The sequence below is a fragment of the Marmota marmota genome, unplaced genomic scaffold (assembly GCF_001458135.2).
Source record: "Marmota marmota marmota unplaced genomic scaffold, marMar, whole genome shotgun sequence".
NCBI lineage: Eukaryota > Metazoa > Chordata > Mammalia > Rodentia > Sciuridae > Marmota > Marmota marmota.
This window is the reverse complement of record NW_025999842.1, coordinates 30,324,091-30,339,330: the sequence shown is the minus strand read 5'-3', so window position 1 is coordinate 30,339,330 and position 15,240 is coordinate 30,324,091. Positions and strand designations below refer to the sequence as shown.

Sequence of the window (15,240 nt, the reverse complement as noted above, 5' to 3'; positions counted from 1 at the left end):
CTCTGATTTTAATTATTTCTTGCCTTCTACTACATTTGCTGTTGTTTTGCTCTTCCTTTTCTAGGGTTTTGAGATGAAGTGTGAGTTCATTTATTTGTTGGTTTTTTCTTGTTTTGAGGAATGAACTCCAGGCAATGAATTTTCCTCTTAAAACTGCTTTCATTGTGTCCCATAGATTCCGATATGTTGTGTCTGTATTTTCATTTATCTGTAAGAATTTTTTGATTTCCTTCTTTATGTCTTCTGTATCCCATTGATCATTCAGTAACATATTGTTCATTTTCCAGGTGATGCAGGATTTTTCCTTCCTTCTTTTATCATTGATTTCCAGTTTCATTCCATTATGGTCAGATAAGATGCATGGTATTATCTCCACACCTTTATATTTACTAAGAGTTGCCCTATGGCATAATATATGGTCTATCTTTAAGAATGATCCATGTGCTGCTGAGAAGAACGTGTACTTCCAGTCATGCTTATTTATTTATTTATTTTAATATGGCTAGTTTTTCCTTTTTGGTTATATTTTTTCTTCTTCCCTTTACTGAGTTACCTCCCACTGTTAGTTTTGGGTGCTGTTTTTCAATTCCTCTTCTTGTAGTGTTTTGCTCAAAATGCCTTGCAGTGCTGGTTTTCTGGCTGCAAATTCTTTTAACTTTTGTTTATCGTGAAATATTTTAATTTCATTGTCAAATCTGAAGCTTAGTTTTGCTGGATACAGTATTCTTGGTTGGAATCCATTATTTTTCAGCGTTTGAAATACGTTGTTCCAGGATCTTCTTGCTTTCAACATCTGTGATGAAAAATCAGCCATTAACCTTGTTGGTTTACCCCTGAATGTATTCTGCCTCCTTTCTCTCGTAGCTTTTAATATTCTTTCCTTGTTCTGTATATTGGATATCTTCATAATTATGTGTCTTGGAGTTGGTCTATTACAGTTTTGTATGTTTGGGGTCCTATAGGCTTCCAGGATTTGGCAATCCATTCCATCTTTCATATCTGGGAAGTTTTCTAAGATTATTTCATTCAATAGATTGTTCATTCCTTTGGTTTGAACCTCTATACCTTTTTCTATCCCAATGACTCTCAAGTTTGGTTTTTTTACGACATCCCATATCTCTTTGATAGATTGCTCGTGATTTCTTAGCATCCTTTCTGTGTTGACTATATATTCTTTTCAAGTTGATAAACTTTGTCTTCATTATCTGATGTTCTGTCTTCTATTTGATCTAGTCTATTTGTAATATTCTCGTTTGAGTTTTTAATTTGGTTTATGGTTTCCTGCATTTCTAGGATTACTGTTTCATTTTTTTTTAAGTCTGTATCTCCTGGGAGAGCTCATTCTTTGCCATTTGAATTTGCTTATGTAATTCGTTTTCAAAGTATACTTTCATTGTTTGGACTTGCTGTCTAATGTCTTCTCTAAGATTTCGTTCCATCTGAGTTAGGCATGCCTTCATTTCTTTCTCTGTCCATTTTTCTGATGCCTCTAGGTTCTCCTGTGAATTTAAGTTGTCCTGCATTGTTTGTAATCCTTTTTTCCCTTGTTTTTTCATGGTGCTCACGTTACTTTCCAACTCTGTTTGACTGCTGTGTTTCTGTTTTGTCCTTTAAATTTGTTTTGGTTTTTATAGTTCCGATATCTCTCCTTTGTGTTGGGAGACAATGTTTAGAGATGTTGGATTTAATTGTGATTTAAGGTAAATTAAAGCATTAAAGGCCTACAGATTTTGATGGCATATAGAGAATTGAGGTTTGAACTTAGGATTTTATGTTAAGGTCGGGCGATTTGATGGTATGGAGGTTAGTATATGTTAGCTTCTTTGGGGGGTTGCTCAAATGCAGGCGGATATTAACAAGAGAATAGCCAGGAGTACTTGGGGGTAGTTAAGGGCTTAGGCGGACTATAGACTGATTTGTAGTATTCATCTATTTGCATTTAGTAAGTTATACATAATCTGGGTGGTCATGCTTAAGAGGAAAGATGGGGAAAAGGTAAGGAAGCAAGCCAAGAAAGAGAGCGGGAGAGAAGAAAGAAAGAGAAAAGAATAGAAAAAGAAATGATAAAAAATAATAGAATGCAGTAAAATATAAATTACAATTAAAAAAATAATTTAAAAAAATTAAAATTAAAAAATTAAAAGAAAGAAAGAAAAAAAAGGCATTGTTAGGCTTCTATTTTCTTCGCTCCCAGTAGGTGGTGCTGTGCCTTCCGGGCCAAGATTTTGCCCTCCAGCTGTAGAAAACAATCTGTGTGAGGCCGCTCCCTCCTCCCCCCACTGGTGTCTCTCAAAGTCCGTTAGCTTAGGTTTATTCCTGGTCTCTAGTCTCCTGGCTTCTCCTGCCAGCCAGGCCTTCCCCAGTGTGATACCTCTCAGCAGTTCAAGCTACACTCTGGGCCTGCAGTTTCCTGGATGTGGAGCGAGGCTATTGGGAATCAGCCCCTTATTGTTTTGATTCCTTCCAATAGCCACTCCTCCGAGAGCTGGCGAGACAGGTTTCGTTTTCGCTGCTGGTTTGAGGGGGGAGTTGGAGGTCAGGTGCCTTTAGCTTTCCCCATTCCTCTATTCACGCTCACTCTGTTAATCATGCCCCCGAAAGCCGGGGAGAGATTTTATGCGATATCCCCACTGTATGGGAGATGGATTAAAGGACACACACCTGTTCTACACTGCAATCTGTCGGAAACTGGCGATGGTGACGTCAGCTCTCCAAGATGGTAGCCGATGGCTTCCTCGGTGGGCCGTCTGGTGTGGAGGACAGAACTGGACCGCTTCCTTCCCCCGTCTCGAACTCAGCCCGGAGCACAGTGAGGGCACAGCCGGCAGGACCCCACAAAATCCGCAGCACCGTTCCTCTGCGTTGCTGGCACGCCATTTCCTGGCGTGCTGCAGTCTCTAGCAACGGGGCAGGCTGCCGATCAAACAGCCTGAGTCTCCGGGCGCACGGTTCACTCGAGATTGAGCCCCAGTAACCGATCCTCGGGTGATGGAAATCCTTCCTGTAGGTTATGGTGCACCCCAATTTTGCTGGAAATTCCTAACAGGATAGCTTTTGACCGTTCCAACTCATTATTCACCTGCACAGTGACGCGGTACACGGGGGTGATGCACTCTATTCACCGCCATCTTCCCCCAGTCTTCTTTTTTCTTTTTGGTGTGTACTCTTTTTTCTCCCTTATTAGTATGTGCTTTTTATTCTTTCTCTTCAATTAGATTATAATATTATTATAATCATTTTTACCTTTGTTTTTTTTGAGTCCTCTGTGCCTTAGACCCTCTATAAATACTGAAAAACTATTTATTTGATTTAAAGTTTTCTGAAAAATATAAAATTAATATAAAATGAATTTATTAGTTATTTTTCAGCTACAGAAAATAAAATTTTTTTATTCAAATGAGACAGTTTTCCTTTACCTCCTTTGTTTATTTTAATATCCAGTGATTTTCATAAGAATATACACAGTAATTAGAATCAGAACGGATGAAGAGATTATAAATATTTAGTGATCCATAAATTCAGGGTTATTGCTTTGTTTTTATATTAATCCACGTGACTGGTTAGTTACTCCTGTGGCTTTTTGTTGTTGTTTTTGTTGTTTTGTGGTGCTGGATATTGGATAATGAATCCAGCACCTTGTACATTCAAGGCAAGCATTCTACCAACTGAGCTATATCCCCAGTCCTCCTGTGACCTTTTTTATGAAGTTCTGTTATGTTTAGCATGTATCATTAATACTTAAAATTTTAATTAGGTGTACATTGTAATACTTCCTAATTTACACAAATTCTAAATGGATTTTTAGAGTTAAGCCATTGTGTTAATGTTTTTGTATTCTGTCATCTTAAGGTCACACTAGAAATAAAGTTGAAGAAGCACTTATTAATGAAGAAGCAATTTTGAACCTCATGGAAAATAGTCAGACTTTTCAGCCTTTGACCCAAAGACTGAGTGAGTCACCAGTTTTCAGTAAGTAATAATACTGTCATAAATATTCATTATTTTAATCAGTGAAAGTGAGTTTGTAGGGTAGTATTTTTTTCTTTGATTTGAAGATAATAATGTTTCTTATTCAGTACTTTTATATTTCTACTAAGTATAAAAATAAAATTTTGTATTAAATGAAGTAGCTTTGCTTATTTGTTTTCTAAATAGATTTTTTAAAAACTGTTGTGAAAGTAAATATTTTGCTGGGCATGGTGACACAAACCTGTAATCCCAGTGGTTCAGGAGGCTGAGTCAGGAGGATCACAAGTTCAGAGTTAGCCTCAGCAATTTGGCAAGAACCTATCTCAAAAATAAAAATTAAAAAGGGGCTGGGAATGTTCTTCAGTAATTAAGCACCCTTGGGTTCATCCTTGATACCAAAAAACGACAAAATAATTGTTCTTTGATTGGAAGAAACCATATTACTTAAAGCGGAAAATGCACTTATTTTTAATTAATGTTCTGCAAAGTGATACATTACTAAAACAATATTCTTTCTTAGTATTAGATATCTGATTTGAAATTCCTTTCAAGCTATTAATTTTGGGGCTAATATAGCATAGGACAGTTCTTTCTGAGTGTCTTTGCATTACACTAAACACATTTTTGTTAGCATCATAAACCATTTACACAATTTCTTCTTGATAATTTAGTCTAACTTACTGAAATCTTTTCAGGAAATTAACATTTTTGTTGCATAAAATGAGATACTTTGAGTCTTTTATTTTGTTTGATGAGTTAATTTTATGCTTCTTTCCTTCTTCACTTTCCATTTTAAATTTTTATAGAATTAAATGTGATTCCAGTCCATTAAATGTCCTGTTTGCTATTTACATTTTCGTCTGAATGAAAAATAAATTGACTGATTATGAATAATACCCAAATTTTTGTACGTACTTACAATTCAAAACACTTTAAACAGGGAACTATTTTCTTTTTCTTTTTTAAATGAGTGGTCACATGTATGAGGAAATCATCCTATAACCACATTAAAAATCAATTTGAGGTTTATAATTTAAAATGTTATAATTCTCTATCTGAATAAATTAATATATATACCAAGGTATTTTAAATTATATTCTAGTTATTTTAAAAAACAGAAGAACATAGAAAAATTAATACTTAAATTAAAAAAAGAGAGTCATATCCATATTTCATTACATTAGTCAAAGATACTGTATCATTAGTGGATATGAAAAACTAATTATAATTCTTTGGATGATTGTGCAAATGATTGTAGTTGGTAGCATGATTGGACTGATTTTGGAAATATCAACAAAGGAAACTTAAAACATGATATTTTAATAATGAATATTGTATTACCTCTTTTTACAGAGAAAAGGGTAATATAATAGATTAGAACAGACCCCTGCTTTATGGTCTTTTATTTTTTTCTTTAATAACTTTTTTTAGTGTGCTTCACCCTCTCAAGTGTACAGTGTTGTGGTTTTTAATACATTCATGGAGTTGTATGACTATTACCACTATACAATCCAGAACATTTTTATCACCCTCAGAAAAATCCCTGTACCCATTAGCATTCATGCTCTATTTCTTCTCTCAGCCCCTGGCAACTATTAATCTATAGTCTCTTGTGTTAGATCTATCTAATTGAGTCATTTCATACAAATGGAGTTATATATGTTCTTTTATATCTTGATGCTTCATTTAATATAATGCTTTCAAAGTTCATCCATATTTTAGCATATATGAGTACTTAATTAATTTTTCCTGCTGAATAGTGTTCCATTGTGTAGATAATACCACATTGTGTTTATCCATTAATCAGTTGATGGATGTTTGGGTTGTTTACACTATTTTGGATATTATGAATATTCTGATATTTATTCATGCACAGATTTTTGTGTGGACACAATGTTTTCAGTTCTCTTGAGTATATATGTAGGAGTTTTTATGGGTCATATGATATTGAACCTAGAGGGGAAAAAAACATACTCAGTTTCCCTGTACTTTCACGTAATAACAGTGAACAAAGAAGACTTCTGTGACCAAGTATGTACAGTGTTTTCCCCACACACCAAGTGTGGATCAATTCTGCAATAGACCCATCAGGATGTTCTCTAATAATTCAGTTTAGTTCTGACACCATCTGTCTGGAGACAGCATCAGATCTGTTAGGTTGAGGGTTCAATCCCCGAGATTTAAGATGGCTAATCACAAGCCTCAGGTTGTTTTACTTGTGTTTCTGACTGGTTTTAAATTGGGATCCCTTTTTGAGTTTGATTAATTCGCTAGAGCAGCTTATAGAACTCAGGGAAACACTTTGGTTTCTGGGTTATTATAAAGGATTTTATAAAAGATATTGATGAATATAAGATGAAGAGATGGGTAAGGCAAGGTATGAAGGAAAGGCACAGAACTCGCATGCGTCTTGTATGTTCCACTCTCTAGGAACTTCTGCATGTTTGGCTATCCAGAAGCTCTCAGAACTCAGTCTCTTTGGGTTTTTATGGACATTTTGTTCCATGACTGATTGAATCATTACCCTCTGATGATCAGCTCAGTCTTCACCTCCTCTCCACACCCATGGAGGTTGAAGACTCAAAGTCTCCACTCTAATTCTGCCTTGGTTTTTCTGGTGATGAGCCTTCATCCTGAAGCTACCTTGGTACCGCCAGCTATTTGTTAACTCACCAGAGCATAAAAAAGACATTTATCACTTTAAAGATTACGAGGATTTTAGAAGTGGAAATGAGAGCAAAGACCATATATATATCACAATATCACATATAGTAACTTTATGTTTAACATTTTGAAGAACCACTGTATCATTTTACAGTCTGACCAGTAGTGTGAGAGTTCCAGTTTCTTCACAGCTTTGCCAATATTTGCTATTATATATCTTTATTTTTTTGTTTTAGCCATCCTAATGTGTATAATTTTATAAATAATACCATTAATTATTTTTTAAGTAATATTTAAATGGTATTTTTCAACTACAGATTTCCTTTTACTATTTTGTGAGCTAAATAAAGGTTAAGTGAAGGATAAAACTGTATAAATACATAGTTTAAGGAATTTTTTAGCATTAATTTATATTTTTATTGTATGTTTACTTTGAGCACTTATGACTGTGTTTTGTTTAGCAGTCTTCAGGCTTAAATAAGAGCCTGGAGAGCTTGTTAAAATGCAAATTCTTGTTCTCTATCCCCAAAATTGTCAGTAAATGAGGGATGAGGTGTGAGAATCTTCTAATAAGGTTGCTAAATTATTCTAATACTAATGGCCTAACGATAGGAAAGTTATATAAATACTTGAGCCTTTGTTCCAACTATATTCTTTTAGCATGTGTCAGCATCTATGATGCTATTGTTGTTTTGTAATTGATCTCAGTTATTGGATAATTTAGAAATTTGAAGTTGTTTGTTGATTTGTTTCATTTGTTTTATAGTGGACAGTAGTCCTGATGAGGCTCTGGTACATCTTCTTGCTGGTTTGGAAAGTGATGGATATCAGGGGGAAAGAAATAGAGTGCTATCACCTTGTCACTCCTTTGGAGACACTAAAATTCCCCAAAATAGTGATGATGAAGAAAATGAACCACAAATTGAAAAAGAAGAAATGGAGCTCAGTTTGGTGATGTCTCAGAGATGGGACAGCAATATTGAAGAACATTGTACCAAAAAGAGGTAATTTTTCAATTATTTTAACAGTTTCCTTTTGTCTTCATTCCTTTAATCAGAAATTATTTCTTGCTGTTATTCATAATATCAAATGCCTTATGAACTAAATTGACTTCTTTTAAAGTCTTTAACCCTTTTAAGTAGTACTTTGGTTTTCATGTAGCATATTCCAAGCAAAATAAAGTTTTGCTATAATTTAAAAAAAAAGATTCTAACTTTTAAAAAATCTTCTATTTGTATATACATGCCCTCTGAAAGTTGAGCTATTATGAATGTAAACAACAATGTATGGAGTCAGCTTGAAGACAAGTATTGGTTACCAAATCTGATTAGACTGAAGAAGTTAAATACTGAAAATTAAAAAATGAGAAAATCTCAGAAGCAAACACTGGTATTGTTTTGTTTCTCAAGAAACAAAAGATGGCACTTCACTTTACTAAGTCAGAGCCTGAGCTCGATTGTTTGAATCTGCCCCTAAGTTGTATGATGTGTGGGTAGAAAAATTAGGCCTCTGAGCCTGAAAGACTGAAAATGCTTCTCTTCTAAGCTTCTATAGGCTATACTAAAGTCTGTGTTTGAAAATTTCAACCCCAGATACATTATTGAAGGGGTAAAAGTTCATCCAAACATTCAGTTTATTTGTATATAACATAAGTATTTATTTTCTACCTAATAAATTAAGATACTGAAATCTCTATATACAACATTATATTCTCCTTTCTCATATAGTCTCTACTGTCATAATAAGCCTGGTTTATCCCATAATTCAGTTCATGCTTATTAATTAGTCCAATTCTGTAAAAACCGTGCCCACTTTAATTTTGGAAAAACAAACCTAACATTTCATAAATGTATATTAGAAATAAATCAAATAATACAGGAAATAATTTTACTCTATATATTGAATGTTATACTCTGCCCCACGTTCCATAGTTAAGAACACTATAAAAATGAGAAAGGGAAGTATTTTGATAGTCATCATGTGGAAAATTATATAGTCTAGCTTCATATGGCTACAGAGTACAAAAACAGAGATAATGTATGGAAGTTGGAAAAGAAGATTTTGAATGGTATAGAAATATAATTACCAACAGAGTTGAGAAGAAAGATTTTATGTAGTATAGGAAGGCAGTTACTAACCACGATAGAAAGATTGTCCTGTAGGACGCAAACACCTTAACCTATGATAATTCAAGATATTATGGAGCTGTGAATTCAGGAATTATGATGTTTTCTAGTTCACATGATAGGGATTATAAAATCTGTTCACAATAACTTTTTGGCAAGTATGTTAGTGGGACATGTTAATAAAGCAAAATAAATCTGCTTTTATTTGTAAGTTATAATTTTTAGATCTTTTTAATTATTTTACTGTTGTAATCAAGTTAGAAAAATATTTTGTATCTAAAATACTCTTTTCTAATGACACACTCACCAGTGTATTTTCATATTCTTTAGGTCACTGTGCAGAAATACCCACAGAAGTTCAACCGAAGAGGATGATTCATCTTCAGAAGAAGAAATGGAATGGAGTGATAACAGTTTGCTTCTTGCCAATCTTTCTATACCTCAGTTAGATGGAACTGCAGATGAAAATAGTGGTAAGTAATCAAGTCTATTGTGAACATTTGGCTATTTAGGGACAAAAACATATATTTTATGTGTTTTGAACTATAATCACATTTCCTATATGGTTGATTAGGGGAGGCCATAGTGACACTATTTTGTTTTGTTCTTTAGGATTTTTTCCTCTGGGAGAAATATAGATATATAATTCCTTCTCATTTTTAGGAAGATATAACATTTTTTAATTATTAATTCTAAGCTTTGAAAGCATTAATGAGTTTATTATGTTAATATTTAAGTAGCAAAAATAAACTAACATATATGCTCAGCTTATTTGAAGTGATACTACAAATACCCATAATATTTTATGAAAAATTTTATGGCTGAGTAATATTCCATTATGTATATATGCCACATTTTTTTTTTAATCTATTCATCTATTGAAGGGCATCTAGGTTGGTTCCACAGTTTAGCTATTGTGAATTGTGCTGCTATAAACATTGATGTGGCTGTGTTCCTGTAGTATGCTGTTTTTAAGTTGTTTGGGTATAGACCGAGGAGAAGGACAGCTGGGTCAAATGGTGGTTCCATTCCCAATTTTCCAAGAAATCTCCATACTGCTTTCCATATTGGCTGCACCAATTTGCAGTCCCACCAGCAGTGTATGAGTGTACCTTTTTCCCCCACATCCTCACCAACACTTATTGTTGTTTGTCTTCATAATAGCTGCCATTCTGACTGGAGTAAGATGAAATCTTAGAATGGTTTTGATTTGCATTTCTCTAATTGCTAGTGATGATGAACATTTTTTCATGTATTTGTTGATTGATTGTACATCATCTTCTGAGAAGTGTCTCTTCAGGTCCTTGGCCCATTTATTGATTGGGTTATTTGGTTTTTTTGGTGTAAATGTGGCATATATACCCAATGGAATATTACTCAGCAATAAAAGAGAATAAAATCATGGCATTTGCAGGTAAATAGATGGAGTTAGAGAAGATAATGCTAAGTGAAGTTAATCAATACCAAAAAACCAAATGCCAAATGTTTTCTTTGATATAAGGAGGCTGATTCATAATGGGATAGGGAGCGGGAACATGGGAAGAATAGATGAACTCTAGATAGGGCAGAGGGGTTGGAGGGAAAGGGAGAGGGCATGGGCTAATTAATGATGGTGGAATGTAATGATCATTACTATGCAAAGTACATGTATGAAGACACAAATTGGTGTGAATATATTATGTATACAACCAGAGATATGAAAAATTGTGCTCTATATATGTAATAAGAATTATAATGCATTATGCTGTCATATATAAATGAAAAAAAATTACATAAAAAAATTTAAATGTGACAGTATCTTTCCTTATTCCCTGAGACACTGAATACTAATCTTTTTTCTGATCAACAGAGTGTGTTTAAAATAATGACTAATAATTTTAGCTAACTGTTGATTCAAGTTGAGTTGTCTTAATTATAGAAATGATCTTTTTCTTACGGTAACCATTTTAAACATGCAAACCTAATTTCATATGATTTCTTTGTTGGTGATAGTATCTTGATATCAGAAAATATTTTAAAAATTAAGACAGTGAGAATGAAATAAATTCTTATTTTGTCTCATTCTAGACAATCCTTTGAACAATGAAAATTCTAGAGCCCATTCCTCTGTGATTGCAACAAGCAAGCTATCAGTAAAACCCTCCATCTTTCACAAAGATGCTGCTACATTAGAACCCCCAACTTCTGCTAAGATTACCTTTCAGTGTAAACACACAAGTGCCCTTTCTTCTCATGTTTTGAACAAGGAGGATTTAATTGAAGACCTTTCACAGCCAAGCAACATAGAAAAAGGCCTAGATAATTCAGTCACTTCTTTTACAAATGAAAGCACTTACTCTGTGAAATACCCTGGATCATTAAACAGTACTGTCCATTTAGAAAATTCTCAGAAAGAGAGTGGTAAGAAAGATATTCTCCCAGTATCTTCCTGTGAAAGTAGTATTTTTGATTATGAAGAAGATATTCCATCTGTTACAAGACAAGTACCAAGTAGAAAGTATACAAACACTAGAAAAATTGAAAAGGATGCACCTTTTATGCATGTGAACCGCCATACCAGCGAGAATACATTGGGCAAAAACTCTTTCAACTTTTCTGACTTAAGTCACTCAAAAAATAAATTATGTTCTGAAGGAAATGAAAAAGGAAACAACACAGCTCTGAATAGTTTATTCCCTTCATCATTAACTGAAAATTGTGAATTGCTGTCATGCTCAGGGGAGAATAGAACTGTGGTGCACTCTCTTGACAGCATTGCTGATGAGAGTGGATTAAATAAACTTAAAATCAGATATGAAGAATTTCAAGAACATAAAACAGAAAAGCCAAGTCTCAGCCAGCAAGCAGCACATTATATGTTTTTTCCCAGTGTTGTTCTTTCTAATTGTCTCTCTAGACCACAGAAACTATCTCCTGTCACATATAAACTACAACCTGGCAATAAACCATCCCGATTAAAATTGAATAAAAAGAAACTTGTCGGTCATCAGGAGATTTCTACCAAATGTAGTGAGATTGGATCCACAAAAGATGGTTGTATACAAAATAATCCTTATAATAGTAGTTCTGGGAAGGATAACATATTGGCCAATGATTTAATTAAAGCTACCCGTGGAGCTTTTGAAAATAAAGCACCTACAGACAGTTTTATAGACTGTCATTTTGGAGATGGATCCTTAGAAAATGAACAGTCCTTTGGACTATATGGAAACAAATACACACTTAGAGCCAAACGCAAAGTAAATTATGAAACTGAAGATAGTGAGTCAAGTTTTGTAACACACAACTCAAAAATTAGCCTACCTCATACCATGGAAATTAGTGAAAGTTTAGATAGAACTCTCAAATCTCGAAAAAGAAGAAAAATGTCTAAAAAGCTGCCCCCTGTCATCATAAAGTATATTATTATTAATAGATTTAGAGGGAGAAAAAATATGCTTGTGAAGCTAGGAAAAATAGACTCTAAAGAAAAACAAGTAATATTAACAGAGGAAAAAATGGAACTGTATAAGAAGCTTGCACCTTTGAAGGATTTTTGGCCAAAAGTTCCTGACTCCCCTGCAACCAAATATCCCATTTATCCACTCACACCAAAGAAAAGTCACAGAAGAAAGTCAAAACATAAGTCTGCTAAGAAAAAAACTGGTAAGCAACAAAGGACAGAAAGTGAAAATATTAAAAGAACTTTGTCTTTCAGGAAAAAGCGGTCACATACTATACTTTCTCCTCCCTCACCATCTTACAATGCTGAAACCGAAGACTGTGACTTGCATTACAGTGATGTTATGTCTAAACTAGGTTTTCTTTCTGAGAGAAGCACAAGTCCTATAAATTCTTCTCCACCTCGCTGCTGGTCTCCCACAGATCCAAGAGCTGAAGAAATGATGGCTGCTGCAGAAAAAGAAGCAATGCTTTTTAAGGGTTCTAATGCATATAATAATAAGACTGTTAATTCTCGTGCAGGAAAAAACAGTCGAGCAAGAGCACAGGTTAAGAAATCAAAAGCAAAGCTTGTTAATCCTTCTGTTACTAAGAAAAGGAACAAACGAAATCAGACAAATAAACTAGTAGATGATGGAAAAAAGAAACCAAGAGCAAAACAGAAACAAAAAACAAACGAAAAAGGTACATCAAGAAAGCACATAACACTTAAGGATGAAAAGATCAGATCTCAGCCTGGTTCTGAAGTTAAGTTTGTGCTAAAACACCAGAATACATCTGAGCTCACAAATAGTTCTGGAGACTCTCAAGTACTTTTGAAACAGAAAGAGGTATCACTAATAGGTTCTGTTATAGATCATCCCCTTTCTCCTCCCCAACCGACTGGAATCAATGCACAACAGAAGATATCTAGCTGCTTTTCTTCTTTCTTAGAGAACAAGAAGTCTACAGATGTCCAAACATTCCCCAGTTCACGAGATGATTTGCACTCACCAGTTTGTAGTTCTATAGGACCTGGAATCTCAAAAATTAATATTCAGAGGTCTCATAATCAAAGTGCTATGTTTACTCTAAAGGAATCAGCCTTGATTCAAAAAAATATATTTGACCTTTCCAATCATTTGTCTCAGGTAGCACAGAGTACACAGATACCTTCAGGTATAATGTCTCCAAAGACAGAAGAAAATACAAATATACAAAAAAACTATTTGTCATCTTTTGGAAAGTTAAATGAATATCGTAATTCCCTAGAATCAAAACCAGACCAGGTCTATGCCCCTAATTTTTTGCATTGCAAAGACAGTCAGCAGCAGATCCTGTGTATGGCAGAACAATCAAAGCACAGTGAAACTTGTTCTCCAGGAAATATGGCTTCAGAGGAAAGCCAAATGCCTACTAATTGCTTTGTAACTTCCTTGAGAAGTCCGATCAAACAAATAGCATGGGAGCAGAAACAAAGGGGCTTTATTTTAGACATGTCAAATTTTAAACCTGAAAGGGTAAAACAAAGGTCACTGTCAGAAGCAATTTCACAAACCAAAGCACTTTCTCAATGTAAAAGTCAAAATGTTTCAGCACCTTCAGCATTTGGTGAAGGTCAGTCTGGACTGGCAGTTTTAAAAGAATTGTTACAAAAAAGACAGCAGAAAGCACAAAATGCAAATACTACACAGGACCCATTACCTGTTAAACATCAACCAAACAAAAATATGTCTGGTTCCCTTGAACAAAACAAAGTAAATAAACGGACACGATCAGTAACATCTCCAAGAAAACCTCGAACTCCCAGGAGTACAAAACCTAAAGAAAAAACTCCCAGACTTCTAAAAGTCGACTCTCTAAACTTACAAAACTGTGGCCAATTGGATAATTCCGTATCAGATGACAGTCCTATCTTTTTTTCAGATCCAGGTTTTGAAAGTTGCTACTCCCTTGAAGACAGCTTGTCTCCTGAACATAATTATAATTTTGATATTAACACAATAGGTCAGACTGGATTCTGTAGCTTTTATTCCGGAAGTCAGTTTGTCCCAGCTGATCAGAATTTGCCTCAGAAATTTCTGAGTGATGCAGTTCAAGATCTTTTTCCAGGACAAGCTATAGAAAAAAGTGAGTTTTTAAATCATGACAACCAGAAATGTGATGACGACAAGCATCATGCCTCGGACTCAACCTCATGGATTAGGTCTGGTACTTTAAGTCCTGAACTTTTTGAGAAATCACCCATAGATAGCAATGAAAATCATCGCCACAACCAGTGGAAAAACAGCTTTCATCCTCTAACAACTCGGGCTAATTCAATAATGGAGTCTTTCTGTGTACAGAAAGCAGAAGACTGTCTAAATGAAAAATCTAGATTGAATAGAAGTTCAGTAAGCAAAGAAGTTTTTCTTAGCCTCCCACAACCAAGCAATTCAGACTGGATTCAAGGACATACTAGAAAAGAAATTAGACAGTCTCTTGATTCAGTTAATACCTCTTTCACTACAATATTATCCTCCCCTGATGGTGAACTAATGGATGCAGCCTCTGAAGATTTAGAATTGTATGTTTCAAGAAACAATGAAATGTTAACACCAACACCTGATAGTTCACCAAGGTCTACCAGTTCTCTCTTACAATCTAAAAATGGTACTTTCACCCCTCGAACTGCTCACATTTTGAAACCACTTATGTCCCCACCAAGTAGAGAAGAAATTGTTGCCACTTTGTTGGATCATGACCTTTCAGAAACTATTTACCAGGAACCATTTTGCAGTAATCCTTCTGATGTACCAGAAAAGCCCAGGTAATCAGAATTTCTTCCTCCTTGGATCACTTTGAATAATTATTACTGGTTGCTAGTTTTCTGTCTCTGATACTGTATTAATAAGAATCATTTTGGAAATCAGTCATACACTTATTTTTAAAATTCGCAAACTAATTCAATGTTGCACCTTAAAAATATATTTAAGTTGATTCAACTATATTTAACACTGTCTCCTTTAAGGAGGGTCACCATGATATGATGCAAAATTTTAAAAATATGTCATAATACTTT

At 34.4% G+C, this 15,240-nt stretch overlaps 1 protein-coding gene across 1 annotated transcript in view; it reads left to right on the top strand.

The window, feature by feature from the left end:
• The window catches only part of Rev3l (REV3 like, DNA directed polymerase zeta catalytic subunit), a 177,904-nt gene that overhangs the window by 91,896 nt on the left and 70,768 nt on the right, over positions 1 to 15,240 (top strand). The window contains exons 10-13 of the mRNA XM_048800354.1: positions 3,850 to 3,969; positions 7,400 to 7,637; positions 9,090 to 9,232; positions 10,827 to 14,988. Of these exons, the coding sequence (XP_048656311.1) occupies positions 3,850 to 3,969; positions 7,400 to 7,637; positions 9,090 to 9,232; positions 10,827 to 14,988 (4,663 nt within the window). The remainder of the gene's footprint in view (positions 1 to 3,849; positions 3,970 to 7,399; positions 7,638 to 9,089; positions 9,233 to 10,826; positions 14,989 to 15,240) is intronic.